Here is a 17,486-nt window from a genome sequence, read left to right on the forward strand (position 1 = left end):
CCGTTGCATTGCACACTCTTTTTATATTAACTGTTCTAACGGTAACTTCAGACCATTATCGGCCTAGTCTCGGACGCATCTGATCCCGTTACCCTTCCGACCATTACATTGAGCAATGATAAGGATATAAATGAATAAAAAGAAAGAAAGAAAAAAAGAAAAAAAGAAAAGCAAAAGATTTATAGGTCCACAGCCCAAAGTCACGCTCAGAGTTAGCCGTTGAAATTTCAAATTTGATTCATTATTATGCCCTCAAGATCTCGTTTTTGACTAAAAAGCCCTTGCAATTCAAAACTGAATGCCGCGGCGATATGTTTCCCGACGTTCATTTTCAAATCCAGATCACATCTCAGCCGTCCGTTGAGAATTCTCCCCCTCTCTGTTCCTCTCGCCCATAAAGAAAAAAACAAAACACCAAAGACCCTTCGAAACTTCAGAGAGAGAGAGAGAGAGAGGGAGAGAGAGAGAGAGTGGAGAGAGAGATCATGAAGATATATGCTTGAATCGACATCTGATACTAGGTTTTTACCAAAACCCTGGAACGAAAACCAGCTGGATAATCGCCACTATTTCTAGCAAAGTAAAATTTCAGGAAATCAACGGATTCGACATCTTGGGATTCTGTTTTCAATTTCTTCTTTCAGGTACGGACACCCTCACACAGTCCACATCTACTCTTCCTAGCTTTTCATTTCACATTCACATTCAGTTTATTTCTGTCCCATGATTTTACATGCATTCCCGTTTCTTGTTAGGATGTTGAGAGACTTCAAATTCCTGCGCCGGAATTCCGGTAAGAACGAGGAGATTGAGAATGTGCCCGAAAACCCCAAGGATTCTTTGGTGATTCAAACCGGAATCGACTCGTCGAGGCCTCCCCTAAACACAATCCAAGAGCCGATTCAAATGGCTAAGCAGGAACAGGAAATGGGGTTTAGGAGTAAGATTGAGAGGACTCCAACTAAGGCCAAAGGCAAAAGTTCGGATCCTACATTGCCTCTACGCACTCCGGACAAGCATGGCGCTGGGTTTTCCGCCAAGAATCGATTCGCGTGGACTCAAAAGCACGAACCCGGTTTGATTACCGGTGATTCCCGTGATGATGGCAGTAATTATTCGGGCCAAGTGAAAGGAGGGGCTGGAACTGTAAATGGGGGTTTGGTTAGTATGACTCCTCGGCCAGCTCGGGGGGTGGGAAGGGGTGCTTCTAGTTATTCTGAGAGCAATTCAACGCAAAGCACACCGTCCAAGAGTGTTAGTAAGCCTCCGAGTTCTGGGATTCGGAGTAGGGTTGATGGACATGCCAGTACTCGCACTGGAAACTTTGCTGCATTGTATAAAGGGTTACCAATTTCTTGTAGTCCAGCTACTACTGCTAATACTGTGGAAGTGCCTCACTTTGATCTGAAGGAAGACCCTTCATTCTGGATGGAACACAGTGTACAGGTAAGCCTCATTTGGATCACAATTTTAGCATTCATTGTTCCCCAAATTTGGGATATATTGCTTTGAATGATTAAGAAAATAGGCAGTGGATTTCTTATTACTGAATTCGTGAGTGTTTTGTTATTTTCTGATTATAATTTAGGGGAGCTGTCAATTCGGTCTGTTGAATTTGAAATCTTTAATTTATAGTTTGGAAGTTATGCTAAGTGGGATTTGATGTTTTTTAGGTTCTTATACGAGTCCGTCCTCTCAATAGCATGGAAAAGAGTACACACGGTTACAACAGGTGCTTGAAGCAAGAAAGTGCTCAAACCATTGCTTGGATTGGGCAACCAGAAACTCGATTTACATTTGACCATGTAGCATGTGAAACAGTGGAACAGGTCTGATCAGAGATGACAAATGATCAATGATATATGTTTTCTTTCTCATATTTTATATTTTTTCAATGATATATGACAAATGATATATGTTTTCAATGCATTTGTTTTGTATTGTCTATTCTCGGCTTTGCAGGAAACACTTTTTAGGATGGTTGGTCTACCGATGGTTGAGAATTGCCTGTCGGGGTACAATAGCTGTATGTTCGCCTATGGTCAGGTATTAACCAGAATATAGGATGTCCGCTAACATCATGTGACATTTAACTTGTATATATGATTGGTAGCAGCACTATGAATCCACTAGGTTAGAATTCTATCCCTTCCAGAGTTGTTCAATTAAGATGGAGATTTGCTTACTTGATTAATTGTTTAGTCAAAAAATCAAGCGATACTTATATCAACCAACATGGGTGTTGGATTTGTTCTCATGGTAATCAAGTGTTAATGACTTGCCCCAAAATTTTATCCCAAACTGATTTGAATATCTACTGTTTTGCTTGCTTGAACTTCTTAATGTAGTGCTCTCTAATATTTCTAACAGTAGCCTGTAAATCACTTACACAAGCCCAATGTATATTAGTCAACTCCAGGAGTGCCTAAAGTTTCACTTGCTCTAGCTGCTTCAGTTTTACGATTTGTCAAAATACACAAAGGCGGGGATATCTGCCTTAAATCCTGAATGCCATAGCTTACTTAGCCATTTTTTTCTTTTAATGAAAGTATTCAGAAAAAGTTTGCCTTGTCTAACCAATTTTTGCAATCGATAAACATATTGAATGTAGGGACATGCATTCAGTATTCTGTAAATTTCTCATAACAGAGTGATTGTTTTGGCTTAACCACAACAAGTTAGGCCAACAAGATACAACTTCTTTTAGTTTCAAACTACTTATGCATAGCATTACTTTCTTCTTTTGAAGTTAAAAAATCTGTTAGAATTGAGCTTATAAAAAAAAAAGCTGTTAGAATTGAGCAAGTTTGGTCATGCAGACTGGAAGTGGGAAGACATACACAATGCTTGGCGAGATTGATGATTTAGAAATCAAGCCCAGTCCACATCGTGGAATGACTCCACGTATTTTTGAATTCTTATTTGCAAGGATCCAGGCGGTAAATTTTGCACTTTTCATTACTTCACCTTTTAGCATATGTTTAAGCATGTATACTGTGGTTTGCATATCCTTCTCAATCATTTTCTATGATAGGAAGAGGAAATTCGAAAAGATGAAAAACTAAAGTACACCTGCAAGTGTTCTTTTTTAGAGATATACAATGAACAAATTACAGACCTCCTTGATCCCTCATCTGCTAATTTGATGGTAAGCTTTTTTCTTTTCCAAGTTTGTGACATTTGGTGTATATTTATGCAATTTTCATCATGCCATTTTTAATATTTGTCTTGTTTTTCATTTTTTAATAGCTCCGGGAGGATGTTAAGAAGGGTGTCTATGTTGAAAATCTCTCTGAATTTGAAGTACAGACTGTTAGCGAAATTCTAAGGCTTCTAACTCAGGTTTCTCATTTGAACTACAGTATTGAGTTTGAGGCAGCTAATTTTGTGCTGTTGGTGTGGTGGGTGGGTGCGTCTGTGTGTGCAAGCATGCATACAGTAGCATATATCCACAATCTTGCTTTAGTAATGTGCTTTCTTAAACATGTTAATTTGTGGCTTCTTGCATATAGGGTTCTTCAAATCGGAGAGTTGCAGCCACAAATATGAATAGAGAGAGTAGTCGGTCGCACAGTGTATTTACATGCGTAATTGAGAGTAGATGGGAAAAAGATTCAGCAACTAACCTACGGTTTGCAAGACTAAACCTAGTTGATCTTGCTGGTTCAGAGAGGTAAGTCATCATAACCGACATGTTCAACTACATACAATTTGGCATATGTTCGAACTCTTTTATATTCCCCTTGCTAATCTAGTTACCAACAATAATAGGCAGAAAACTTCAGGTGCTGAGGGTGAGCGTTTGAAGGAGGCTGCTAACATTAATAAGTCATTGTCTACTCTGGGGTACTACTACAATTACCATAATGCTCCAATGCCTGTCATTCTTGTTCTGATTTAGCCCTACCTTATAAATACCATGCGGATATGCATTTGCATTTTGCAGTCATGTAATAATGGTTCTAGTGGATGTTGCGCATGGGAAGTTGAGACATATTCCTTACAGAGATTCAAGGCTAACTTTTCTCCTTCAGGTTATTTGCAGCTCCTTTTTCTTTTCCTTCATTAGTTTTATATTCCTCGACGATAATGCTAGACATGGCAAAAAACATAACGCAGGATTCACTTGGTGGGAACTCGAAGACAATGATAATTGCGAATGTCAGCCCTTCTATCTGGTTAGTTCACATGGTTTTAACTGAATTTCTTTGTTTCATGTCATGCAGTTGATTATCAAATGTTATGAATCTTTTCTTTTTTCTTTTATTTTTCTTGCAGCTGTGCATCTGAAACACTGAACACTCTTAAGTTTGCCCAACGAGCAAAACTTATTCAGAATAATGTAAACTTCTTCTGTTATCAGTCCTATATGGCGGAAGTTCTCAAAGACATCCATCTATTTCTTAACTGATTATTTTTCCTCTACATGGTATAGGCTGTTGTGAATGAAGATTCTACAGGAGACGTTATTGCACTACAACACCAGATACGACTTCTAAAGGTGATATTAAATTTTCTGTTTCGTTGTAAGTTCTCATGTGTCAAATGATTTATGTTTGAAATCATGAATTAATTTTGGTACAGGAGGAGCTTTCTATTCTTAAACGTCAGAATGTCTCTAGATCTTTGTCATTTGGTTTGACAACTATTGAAGGTACAACAACAGCACAAGAAAATGCCTGCATGGAAAATATTCACGATGTGAATATGGAGATTGATGATTCGCCTGAGTACGCATCCAAGGGCGTTGTTAGATTATCTACCAAACAGGTATTTACTTCCTCTGGCATATAAAACTTCAGTAAATGATATGGAACAGTGGAACTTGTACATATAAAAGTTAGAAGGATTGATATGCGATGGTTGGATAATGCTATTAGTTTGTCCTTGTTTGCCTCTGTCCTTGACTCTTTTTTTATTTTAATTTATTTTTAAATTGTATTCCCTATTTTCACTATCATTATTATTGTTATTGTTATAAGGGTACCCAATTGGATTGGATTGAATTGTGAAGTCATTATATGGGTATATCTTAATGATTACATTGGTTGCTTTCTAGATTAAATTGGGGTATACCAGGGCACATGGGAGACTCAATAGTGACCATTATTTATAGGGGATCACATGGATGTGGCTAGTGTATCTCTGTATTGTGTCTAATGGTATCAAAACCTCTCTAGTAATGTCATGTGGTATGGGACCGCTTCTATGCAAAGCAAAACTAGACGAGGACATTGAGAATTTGATTGGAGTACCTTGTATTGAAGTTGTTTTATGTTCATGTGATAAGTCTTCATTGGCCGTGTAATATATGAATTTGGACACGGGAATCACCACAGTGACTAGTCTTTGTTGAGTGTTGACACTGTACATATGTGACCAACAAGTTTTTGGCCTATGACAAGGATAATAAAAAACTTAAGGTGGCTGTGACAGTTTGATATGAAGTACAGGACATAGTATGCTCTTTATATGTACCCCATGTGTAGGCATCCTGGATAGAAAGTAAATCTTTGATTCTTTTATGTTTTTATTTTTCATTGCATTTGTTATTTCAAGTGTGATGTGGCAATCTGAACCTTACCATGCATTTTGTTTTCCTTATATTACTGATCATAACATGCGACTGATTGACAATGAATCAGTTGAAATCTTTGGAGACAACACTTGCTGGTTCCTTGAGAAGGGAGCAGATGGCTGAAACTTCTATTAAGCAACTTGAGGCTGAAGTAGAACAGTTGAACCGCCTGGTATTGTTCCTTTTGGGACCCTTTTTTTTCCTCTTGGAGTTTGTTTCACTTCCAAAAGTGCTCTAACGGCAATTACCAATTACATCTCAGGTTCGTCAAAGAGAGGAAGATACCAGATGTAGTAAAATGATGCTCAGGTTTAGGGAAGACAAAATTCTGAGAATGGAATCACTTCTTGGAGGTTCTGTCCCTGCAGATGCTTATCTACTGGAAGAGAATAGAGCACTCTCCGAGGAGATTCAGTTGCTTCAAGCTAAAGTTGATAGAAATCCTGAAGTAACTCGCTTTGCTTTGGAGAATATAAGGCTTTTAGATCAACTTAGAAGGTAGTTATTGTTGCAATCATTATTATTACCATCATTATTCTAGATGCTGTTGTTGTGTTTTCATTTTTGGATGAAACGTTTCTTATAAAAAAGTTTTTTATTTTTTGGATAAGAAGTTATTGTAATTAGCACTTTTCCTTTTCTATTACTTTTTTCTCATGAAATTTATAGGTTTCAAGAGTTCTATGAAGAAGGGGAGAGAGAGATACTCTTGTCTGAAGTATCTGCACTGCGGGATCAGGTGTTTAATAGTATCTACCAGTTTTTTTCTTTTTTCCTTTCCAATTTGGAATGTTTGGAGCCTGTATCAACTAAAAGACCACTGTTTGCAGTTGCTTCAATTTATTGATGGGAGCTCTAAGCAGCATAATGATCTTAATTCTAATATGCAACCTGAGGTTGGTTACTTTCATTACAAAGTGGTTTACCTCATTCTTGTTAGAAAAGATAAAGTTAATTCTGAGTGAATTCTGTCCTTGATTTGTTTTTTCTTTCTGGTCTTCATAGTCAGTTTTCATTAATAAAGGAAACTATGTGCTTAAAAATAATGATTTCCAGCCAGAGGTCGCACTTTCTGTCTCTATATGTAACATGTTTTCTCTTTACTACATACTAATCTATTTCACAATTCCTCTTCATTGGTTTCAGTTTAAAGATACTCTTGGAGAATTAGAGAAATGCAGGGACCAATTAAAATCTTGCTTCGAAGATAATGCAAAACTCAGAAGGTAAGAAAATTTGATCCTCCAATCCAAGTTCATTTTTCATCCATTTTCAAGTCTGTTTAGTATTGTATTTGCCGATTGGAGCCTCTAAGCTTGCAGTAACTTCTTTAATCTTCCATGCAAATTTTTCTTCTCATATTCTGCAGGGAATTAGATTGCCTACGCACCATGTTAGAGAATATCAGATATGAACCCTGTGAGCTTGATGGCGTCAATAAGACCATAAGGGTACTTATGTTTCTTAGCTTGTCTTTAACTTAGCTGGCTTAACTTTATGGAAAAAAATAAAAGAAAATCCAAGAGTAGAGAGATTATGAGAAGGTTATTTCTTAAGGATTAATTTGTAATAGATATGCCTGCACTTTGGGTCATGCTAACTTACAAGAAGATTAGGTATGTGCTAATGCGTCTTCCAAATATTGAGTGTATGAAATTTTGTTTCAGGATTTAATAAATGGTCCAGCTGTTGAAGATGAGGTGCTCAAGGTAGTCCAAAGTGAGAACCTGGAAGGGAAGCATGAATCTCTGCTGATAAAACATGCAGAAGAAATGGTCAATTTGCAGCTGGAACTGGATATATTAAAGATGATTATCAAAGAAGAGAGGTCAACTTGTCGTGAGATGGAGGAAACGGCAATATGCTATGATAGAGATCTTCAGGTGGCGAAGGAAAAACTTTTACTAACAAGTAAAAAATATGAAGATGCTAAATGCGAATTGGAAGAGGCGAAGTCCGTCATTGAAGCTCTTGAATCCCAGCAAATTCTATCAATCAATGAGATGGAGGAACTGAGGAATACTAACAGTCATTATCAGAAGCTTTTGAGTAAACAGGAGCCTGAAATTATGGTTTTGAAGGATCAGCTTGCTTTTAAAGAGTTGCAATTTCACTCACCTTCAACCCGTACAGAGCGTGACAATTCCCCCTTAGAAGCAAACTTGAAGAGGATGCAAGCCTCTCTTGAAAAGGCCAAGAGACTGAATAATTGGTACCGAGGTGACCGTGCGCATCAGGTGTCAAATGAAGAAGAAATGGATGAAGTTTGCAGGCAGGCTGAAGCTGAAACTGCTGAAGTGATTGTCTGTATGCAGGAAGAACTTGGGATACTTCAGCAGCAAGTCCAAGATAGTCATTTGAAAGAAATGGAGATGAAAAAGGCTGGAACACTTTTGGAGACTGAATTGAAAGTGGTTCAGGAAAAACTGTACATCATAACTGAAGATAACAAAAGCTTGAATCAAAAGCTAGAAGAGAAAGATAGGGAACTGTTAATTTTATCTGAAGAATGGGATCTATTGACTTGTGAGATTGAAGAAATTCTTGCTGTTGGGCATGATGCACTCATCAATGCTTCTGATCAGCTTGAACTTATATCAAGTTCCTTTCCGCATAGAAGGATTTGGATATCCTACCAAGTTGGCAGGATGATTAAAATAATCTCTGAAAAGGAATTAATGATTGAAGAACTGAGGAGTTGTTTAGAGGATGCAAACAATAAAAAAAGTGATGTGGAGTGCATGCTGAAGTCTTTGAGAGGAGCAGCAATGGTAATCACTGAAGCACACCAGCAGGAGTGCAGTGAAAAGGAGAAAGAAATCCTCCAATTGATGTCAGAGTTGACTACAAAGACATCTACAATAGCAAAGCTGGAGGACAGAAATAAATGGGCAGAAGATCAGATTGGAAAAGTATCTGGTTGTGCAACAGTTGCTTTTGTGATTGTCAATAGATTATCTGAAATGAATAATAGTTATCGTGATGCATTAAAGCACAAGGATTTCCAGCTTAGTGAATCAGTAGAGATGAACTTGAGGAAGGATGCTCTTCTTAATGATCAAGCTGAGATGATTGAAGAAGCAGATAAGCAGATACAGTCTCTGAGAGAGGAAGTAAACGATTTGGAGGGAACCTGTGGTAAGCTTAGAGAAAAAATCTCTGAAGAGCAGGAGCGTTCTTGTTGTATGGAGCAAAAGCTAAAAACTATTGAAGAGATTGACATTTTGATGACAAAGGAGAAACTAGCTGAGCTACAATCAGGTGTATCTACACTCAAGTCATGCATGAGCTCGTATGGGGAGCATTGTGGAAGTCCTTCAAGGAAAGATTCACAAGAAGTATGTATGTCTTTTGATGGAGATGGAGAAGGTGAAGAAGGACCGGTAAGCTTCTTGCTTTCTGGTAGGCAGCTTTAACTTTGAAGTTAATTCACATCTATGTGGTAGTTCTGGTCTTTTGAGGACGTTTATATAAATAATTGCTAATTTGAAATTGTTGCAGACAGATGCTGAAACAAATCAAGTCAGTGACAGAGACTTAAATTGTGTTGAAGACCTGACAGTGGATACATCTGGATATTCTAGAGTAGGGAAGGGTGTGTGCTGCCCTTCCTATGATGAGAAAAATCTGGAGTCTAGAAGAATTGGCAGGGATATGCTTAATAAAGATGTTACCATTATACTTCTGAAAAAGGAGATAGAATCGGCCCTTGAAAGCCTGAAGGAGGTGCAAGCTGAGATGGTGAAGCTGCATGACGAGAAAAAACAGATGCAGGTATCTGAGAAATGCAGTCAGGAAAGCATGAAATGTCTTACAACTCAGGTACTGGCCATGGAAGCAGCCATGAGTAACTTTGAAAAACAATATATACTCAAGACGGAAGCTTTTGGTAATAGGCTAAGTGTGTTTGAACAAACTGTGGAAGAAGCTGGCTCTCAATGGTGTCAGACTAAAGAGGTAATCCTTCATGATTTTTGCCATTTATTGTCTCAAAAAGCTCTCCTCTAATATGTGCTCTGTTAGTCTTCATCTAGGGGCCAACTTACTATGGAGATGACCGACTTTGTAATGTTCTTTTGCCTTTTGTTTTTTGTATGTCTGGGTGGGGTTGGGAAGCTCCAACGAGGAAAATATACCTTTGTTAATATTGATAATGAACGGTGATAATCTGAATTTATATTGTTCCCTGTTTTGTGCTTTGTCTCTGTCCATCTGTACTTCTCTCTTAAACTTCACGTGTTTTGGACTATGCATTTAGAATCTGTTAATTATTGTCTTTTTTCATCACCTGAAAACTTTTTGCTGACATCCTGTTACAGTTGCTCGAACTTGAGGTTGATGGTGCAAAGATGGTTGCAGCCCAGAAAGCCGCAGAGGCTTCTTGTATCATGGCCAAATTTGAAGAGGCCCAAAATACTATGAAAGATGCAGATATTATGATCAATAAACTGGTGATAGCAAATGAACAATTAAAGCTAGATATAGAAAGGCTTAAGGAAACCGAAGTCGGATTAATCAATGACCGGAGTCTATTAATTGATGAGGTTCAGAGCTTGCAGAACATCAATGATCTGAAGAATCAACAATTTGAAGATCTTGAAAAGCAGCTTGGCTCGCATTTGACGGAAACAAGGGATCTGGTTTCAGAGATTGATTGTGCCATCACAGAATTACAGACTACACTAGGCAAAAACTTAATGTCTTTAGGCTGTGACTTCCGCAGCATGAAGTCTCTGCTGGTGAACTCCACAAAGTTGGTACATTCATGGCTTGAGGGTGTCTGGTCTCAAATAATTGTGAAGGACAGTGCTGTGTCAGTACTACATCTGTGTCATATGGGAATTTTGTTGGAAACAGTCACAGGGCTGAATACAGAGAATGGTTTGCTTCAACATGGTCTGTGTGAATCAAACTCTGCTATATCTGATTTAAGGGAACGCAATTTTAAGTCAATAAGAGAGCTTGAGATGTGTAGAATCCTCAAAGGGAAACTCCTGGCCGACATCAAGAACAGTTTTGATAAAATCTCAAGGAAAGAAGAAGAAACTGGGGAGCTTAGAGTCAAGGTATCCACTTTTGAGAAACAAATATCAGACCTGCAGCTCCAAGAGGAGTTGATGCTGCAAAGGTCTAATGATATGGGATCACAGCTTTCAATTTTAATGAAGGAGTTGGACCTGAGTAACTCTAACGTTTTGGCATGCCTTCTGGATCAGGAGAAAATACTGAAATATAAAGAGATGATTCTTGAATCTCAAGCCGATCTTTTCATGGAAGGTTGGTGCTCTAAAGACTTTGAGTCACTTATCTTGGTTTCAGAACTAGAAGAGATGGCTCTGCAGAAAGCTGATGCAGAAAAAGAGCATATCAAGTGTTGTTCAGTCCTTGAGAATTTGAAGAAAGAAATAATTTTTTCCAAGGTCGATGCAGAGTTGAAAACAAAACTGCTACCGGACGTGGAATCCCAGGTTTCTCTTCTAGAAAAACAAATTCAAGAGGCAACATTGGAAAGAAAGGATCTATTGTCAAAGCTGAAAGTCAGTAATTCAAGAATTTCACAGATGGAGGAAGTGACTGAACAAGGCATTCAGTCGCTAAAGGATGTTGCTTCTTTGAATGGTAGATTGAAAGTTGAACTTGTCGACGTCAATGAAACAAAGGTGAGGCTGTTGAACCAGGTTCAAGCACATGAAGCGGACTATGAAAATCTACTGAATGATTTCAAAACAAAGGAAAGAGCATTAGAAGTTTCTCTGAGTCAAATATCTGCCCTTGATGAAGGAAACAAAGATCTGCAGAAGAATATCTCCACGATGGAAACTTTTTTGTGCAAACTACAAAATGAGTTGGACATGAAAAATGCAGAGTTAAGCCGAATGAGCTGTTTGGCAGATGAGAATGAGTCATTGAAAGGTGAGATAATGAAGTTAAATGCTCAAAACAGGCTAGTGCTTCAAGACTTAGTGGGGAAAAATTCTGAGTTTGAATCATCTTTGAGCCGCATAGATGTCTTTCATGAGGAAAATCAGAGGCTGCAAAATGAAATAATCTCGTTGGAGACTGGTATTGTTAGTCTAAAGACTCAGCTGGAAATGAAAAATGCTGAAATGAATGAGCTCCAACATTCTCAATCTGTCATTCTCGAGGAGTTATGTTCAAGAACACGGGACTGCCAAAGTTATGTCAACAATGTAAAATCCTTGGAGGAGCAGAATGCTTTCTTAAGATGTGAAATTTGCTCCCACAAGAATACTATGCATGAAAGCTTCTCCATTTCAAGCTTGAACATCATGAAATGCATTGATACAGTGGAAACTCTTGACATGATGGGTAACAGATTACTTAATGTACTGGATGGAAAAGGCTCTTCAGTTGTGGATAAAATGTCACAAGAGATATCTGAAAACATAGAGAGGACATGTAAGTTCATGGAAGAGTTTGACTGCTTGGAGTGCCATGCTAAAGAGCTAGTATCAGAAAATTTGAATCTGCAGGCTGAGCTATTAAGAAAGGAAGATGTTTTGAAAGGACTTTTATTTGATCTGAGCTTGTTGCAAGAATCTGCATCTAATACCAAAGATCAAAAAGATGAGATTGAGGAAATGGTGGTTTCTGTAGAGGCATTAGAGAATGAGCTTGCAGTAAAAACATGTGAGCTTGATCTGGCGCTTGCTAAAATCCAAATGCTTGAAGATCAGTTGCGGGATAAAATTGACATAATTTCTGTGCATGAGTTGGATCTCTCAAATGAACGTGAGTCTTTAGAAATGCTTTCTGGAGAAAATCTGGAGCTGGGTGCTCGTATTGAAGATGCCTTGGCAGCAAAAAGTATTTTAGAGGAGGAATTGACAGAGAAGAAAAAGATAATTGAGAGCTTGGAAATGGAGCTTACAGAGATGAGTAATGCTCTTGGGCTAATGAATAATTCAATCGAATCCCTTGGGAGCAATATGAATGAACTTGCTAGTGAGAGGGATCTTCTCCAGATTGAGGTTAATAGTTGGAAAGAAAAGTTTGAGAGGGTAAAGACACTTGCTGACAAAAACGAAGCAATTGCCATGGAAGCTCAACAGGTACAATCTAACCTCTACTTTGTGAATCACAATTTTTTTTTTTTTTTGGGGGTTCCCTAATATTAATTTGTTACCTTAACATCAGATGGCTGAATCAAGAAAGGTCTATGCTGAAGACAAAGAGACAGAGGTGAAGCTATTAGAGAGATCTGTTGAAGAGCTAGAATGTACAATAAATGTATTGGAAAACAAGGTAAGTTTAGTTATAAAAAAGGTCATTTTTTGTAAGTAATGAAAGATTTAATTATTAAAGAACGCACAGGGAGTATACAAGGGTAACAGCCAACTAGAATTAAAGAAAGAGACAAGAAAGTCGTGTAAACTATTATGATCTTTTGATGAGCTATTACTTTTTTCTGTTATGCCTCACTTATTACGGCTGTCTAGGTCAACATTCTTAAAGGAGAAGCCGAACGCCAACGGTTGCAAAGAGAAGAGCTGGAATCGGAGCTTCATTCTGTAAAAGATCAGATGCATAATGTTAAAAATGCTGATTCAGACATGAAAAGGTGAAATCAATATTCTAAATATTCACTTGGACTGTGTAGATATTGTTTAGGTTATACATGGTTGCTGAATTATTGCTTAACTATAGGCATTTAGATGAGAAAGAGAAAAACCTTCAAGAAGCCCTTGAGCATATGCAAATTCTTGAGAGAGACATAGCAGAAAAGGATGCAGAGGTGACGTCTTCTGTTGCATCTTTAGTACAATTATTTATAACTTCATTCTGAGCCTCCATACATAGCCAATTGTTTTGAAGGGGATTTAACATTAGAAACTTATGCTTTTGTTATTATCTAACAGATTACCCAACTAAAAGCACATCTCTCTGAGCTAAATTTGCATGCTGAAGCACAGGCTAGTGAATATAAGCAAAAGGTATGCAAGAAATCTTAAGATTTATTTATTTCATTGTTCTGCTGTAAAGAGGTTAAGTGGCATTTATAGAACTAATGTCTTTTCCGATGCAAAGAGATATGGTTTCGTAGGACAAGTTCATTATTTCTTTTAAAATCGCCTCACAATGATGGAAACTATGAAATTCATTAACAGTTCAAGGCATTGGAAGCCATGGCTGAACAAGTCAGGCCTGAAGGACATTCCGCCCATCTCATGAATTCTTTATCAAACAAGTCAGAGAAGTATACCACAAAGTCTAGGGGTTCTGGTTCCCCTTTTAAATGCATTGGATTGGGCTTGGCACATCAAATAAAATCTGAGAAGGATGAGGAGCTTACTGCTGCAAAGCTTCATATTGAAGAGCTTGAATTTTTGGCAGTAAGCCGGCAGAAAGAGGTAACCTTTGCTGGTCCCAATCTAGATTCTATGAGTTCTACAGAAATTTGAGATTGCTTTCTTCTTTTGTGGCCATACTTAATGTCCCCATGGTAGTCACTTTCTGTACTGGACAATGCAGATATTTGCATTGAATGCTAGATTAGCTGCTGCTGAGAGCATGACCCATGATGTAATTAGAGACCTACTGGGAGTTAAATTGGATATGACCAATTATGCGGTAAATTTGTGAATCATTTCTCATCAGTTTTGTCTTTCATTATATTCTGCATCCCAGAAAATATATAACATCAAATATTATCATATCACCGCCCTCTTTATGCAATCCCAATCGTAGATTTGATGTCACTAAGTCCGTGATGTTGCAATTGTATCAGTTCAAAAACAGGGAAATAAAGAGAGCAATCAGAAGATCACTTCTGGATAAATTTTTTTCTTAAGTTTCATAATATGCTAATCTCACCCTTCCAATTTTGTAATCCCAGTCAATGTTGGATAATGAGCAAGTGCAGAAGATAACTGAAAAGGCTCGACTTCATAGTTTAGAATCTCAAGAGAAGGTACTCTCAACTTTGAAATTACTAAAAGTCGCTTGAATTGAATTTCAGTTTTTGTTATTCCAAATTGAATCCTTCATTCAATCAGGAGCAGGAGGTGGTTAAGCTAAAGAAGCAACTTAATGAATTTGTCGAGGAGAGGCGTGGGTGGGCAACTGTCACTTCACAACTACTTAATTATGTTTTTTGTTATTTTGTTGTCTTTACCATGCCTAAGTTTGTGAGCTCGTCTTCCAGATGGCTGGAGGAAATTGATCGAAAGCAGGCTGAAATGGTAGCTGCCCAAATCGCATTGGAAAAACTACGGCACCAAGATCAGTTACTCAAAACTGAGAATGAAATGTTGAAGGTAGAAATATTCTCTATTTTGTAAACAAAATGGCCATTGTTTTAGTACGGATTTTAATGTCTTCTGGTTTTTTGCCTTTCTTTTTAATCTATGTAGATAGAGAATCTACATCGTAAGCAAAAGATGATGGAGCTTGAAGGGGAAGTAAAGAAGCTATCTGGTCAGCAAAACCTCCAGCAGCGCATTCATCATCATGCAAAAATCAAGGCCTGTCAATCTAATTACTTTGATTTCATTTTTATTGACCATTTTGGAACCACATGGTTTTGGACATCCCTCTCTATCTCCAAATCAATTTTGTCATCGGAGTCCAATAATGTTACAGGATGAAAACAACATGCTCAAAACTCAGAATGAAGAACTCAGCAGTAAGCTGCGGCGAACTGAGGTTATTCTTTCACGTGTCAAGGAAGAGCTTGCTCGCTTCCGTGCTTCTATTGGGAAAAATCCCTATGTTGATTTTGATGAGGAACATCGGTTGAATATCAAACTGAAGGTTTGTAAACATAACACAGCAACCAACACAAACACGCGCACCAGTAGCTAGAGATGTGGGTATGCTATACCAGTAATAGAGTTGAAGGCTAAACAGACTACTGAATTTGCAACAGGAAACCGAGGAGGAGAAGGTTCAGTTAGCACAGAGGTTATTGGGTTTATGTACAAGTGTTTTAAAGGTATGTGTAAGTGATTTGCCAATACTTGCCAACATGCTTTACTGGAAATTCTTTTCTAATTGGACTTAAGTTTCAGGCAGTTGGAATAACAAAACCAGTATCCAATGTAAGTCCCTCCGATGCTGAAGAAGCCCTGGAGCAGCTCAAGAATAGATTTACTGCACTCGAAAGAGAATTGCAAGATTTGAAGTATAAGGTAAGCAGAACATATATACATTCCGTTTACACACACACACACACACACACATATATATATATATATATATAAATATTTCATCATCCTTAGCCTAGTGGTGTATGAGCAGGAACCAGTGAAAACATCTGATCATTATATCTTAATTTCTTTCCACAGAACAGAATTACCAATGAAAGAATCCGATTGACGGAATTCATGCCACAATCTTCACCAATAAAGTCAGCAGATGAGAAATGTCGAACTCCAGGAAGGGCATCCCAAGCTGCATTTTTTTCTGCTCTAGATCGATAAGCAAACTTGTTGGGGTCCCAAGGGATCTGTGGTTAGCTCTTTGCTAACTATTTTAATTGGTCTGATGGCCTGTATAATTTTTGTATTGTATATTTATTGTTTTTAGTTGGTAAATATTCCCATGTAATTATAGTACAATGAAATCAGTGTATGGTTTTACCACTTTCATTATTTGTAATTATTTTTTTTTATTGTTTTTCGAGTGATATTTTACAATAATTTAAAGGATATCAACGTTAGAATGACATAGTTACACTTCAAGCGTGCAATTAAATGTTTTAAAAGACTCAAATCATGTTTAAAAGACTCAAAATCGGGCTAATGTAAAAAGCTGGCTCAAATGTAGTAATGTAATGTACCGCTAGCTTTCTAATGCAACAGATGTGTTTATGATGATCTAGATTAATGTCCTGATCGAGAAGGTAAAAGGTCGACAACACAACCCAACATATGTCATATTAATTCTAATTTCTTTCTCCACCTCTTATATTTTGGATAATTATCGGACGGACAACGTCAGCAGAAACAAAGACTTTGGTCTCTAAATGAAAAAAATAATAATAAACCGAGCTAACATGATATATATACATTAATTTGTACGTTGAAAAGTAAAAACAAGAAGAAAAAGAGGAGCAGCTACCAAGTCTTCCCCCACATCTATCGTTAATTAAGATAAAGCGTCATGAGCTCGCTCCTTAGAGGGTAAATGGTCAAGTACTGCAGGTGAGAAAAAATGGCAAGAACCATTACCCACTTGCCAATACTGGCAACTTATTTTGATCGATATGATGTTGCAGATAGGTAGGCAAAGGGAGGAAAGAATCAACGCGAGAAGGTACCGTCAATTCTAGATGGGAAATTGAGATTATGAACCGATTCATGTTGGAGTACTTTTGAATCTTTGATCATCGCAACTACCTAACTAGGCTCATTCTGAATCCACGTCCTTCGTTGTTGGTTCCAGGAAACCATTAATAAATAATATAAAAAATCTAACAAGCAAGAAAGAGGATCTGATCATCATGATGAGCTGATCAGCGCGCCGTACATTTAAATTTCTCCCGCTGTACCTGATCTGCATTTTCCTTCCTTCCTAGATCAATATATATGCTCAAAATCATCAGACAGTATAAGATAATACATCTGATTTTGAATTGGCCAAAACAATACATTAGAAGTAATGCATGCGGAAGTAGTCCGTGATCAATTTGGAAGTGGTCGAATTTTGGTTGCGGTTTTCAACATCATGTGTGTACGTAGTGGTTAGAGAAAAGATCAACATGAATTCGCCCCTCAAATAAAAGCCTTATTAATTATAACTACTCAAGACTTTCCAAGTCTAATCTTTTACCGTGCAAGCAATAACATAGACTGGTTCGGTGGTTTTCCCTCTATAAATAGATCACATGTTTCCATATTGCAACGTATCTCTCTCAACCCTCACCTGACCAATACTACACAAAATT

The 17,486-nt window shown here is 37.7% G+C and overlaps 1 protein-coding gene across 3 annotated transcripts; it reads left to right on the plus strand.

Annotated features, from left to right (window-relative positions):
* Positions 1–393: 393 nt before the first annotated feature.
* Positions 394–16,188, plus strand: LOC122309584 (kinesin-like protein KIN-12D). Of its 3 annotated transcripts, none has more exons than XM_043123108.1 (37): positions 394–644; positions 756–1,446; positions 1,674–1,829; positions 1,963–2,046; positions 2,820–2,939; positions 3,035–3,148; positions 3,250–3,342; positions 3,513–3,673; positions 3,772–3,846; positions 3,947–4,034; positions 4,120–4,178; positions 4,279–4,342; positions 4,436–4,501; positions 4,585–4,770; positions 5,646–5,750; positions 5,841–6,076; positions 6,248–6,317; positions 6,409–6,474; positions 6,725–6,804; positions 6,948–7,029; positions 7,246–8,980; positions 9,084–9,535; positions 9,898–12,651; positions 12,737–12,844; positions 13,039–13,160; positions 13,247–13,334; positions 13,459–13,533; positions 13,708–13,950; positions 14,072–14,170; positions 14,436–14,510; positions 14,596–14,654; positions 14,745–14,856; positions 14,953–15,063; positions 15,182–15,352; positions 15,468–15,533; positions 15,610–15,729; positions 15,891–16,188. In XM_043123108.1, the coding sequence occupies exons 2-37, from the start codon at positions 757–759 to the stop codon at positions 15,900–15,902; spliced, it is 8,997 nt and encodes a 2,998-aa protein (XP_042979042.1). In that variant the 5' UTR covers positions 394–644; position 756; the 3' UTR covers positions 15,903–16,188. The 3 variants fall into 3 exon arrangements, with proteins under 3 accessions (XP_042979042.1, XP_042979040.1, XP_042979041.1); XM_043123106.1 differs by having other exon boundaries at positions 396–644; positions 15,886–16,188; XM_043123107.1 differs by having other exon boundaries at positions 396–644; positions 7,246–8,961; positions 9,080–9,535; positions 15,886–16,188.
* The last annotated feature ends 1,298 nt before the right edge of the window (positions 16,189–17,486 follow it).

This window comes from Carya illinoinensis, chromosome 5 (genome assembly GCF_018687715.1).
Source record: "Carya illinoinensis cultivar Pawnee chromosome 5, C.illinoinensisPawnee_v1, whole genome shotgun sequence".
Taxonomy (NCBI): domain Eukaryota; kingdom Viridiplantae; phylum Streptophyta; class Magnoliopsida; order Fagales; family Juglandaceae; genus Carya; species Carya illinoinensis.

Excerpts from the sequence above, each read along its gene's own strand:
- LOC122309584 (XM_043123106.1), top strand. The coding sequence starts at position 757 with ATGTTGAGAGACTTCAAATTCCTGCGCCGGAATTCCGGTAAGAACGAG. Across the intron at positions 6,805-6,947 it reads GATAATGCAAAACTCAGAAG|GGAATTAGATTGCCTACGCA; the intron begins GTAAGAAAATTT and ends CATATTCTGCAG. Across the intron at positions 15,730-15,885 it reads TGCAAGATTTGAAGTATAAG|AACAGAATTACCAATGAAAG; the intron begins GTAAGCAGAACA and ends TTCTTTCCACAG.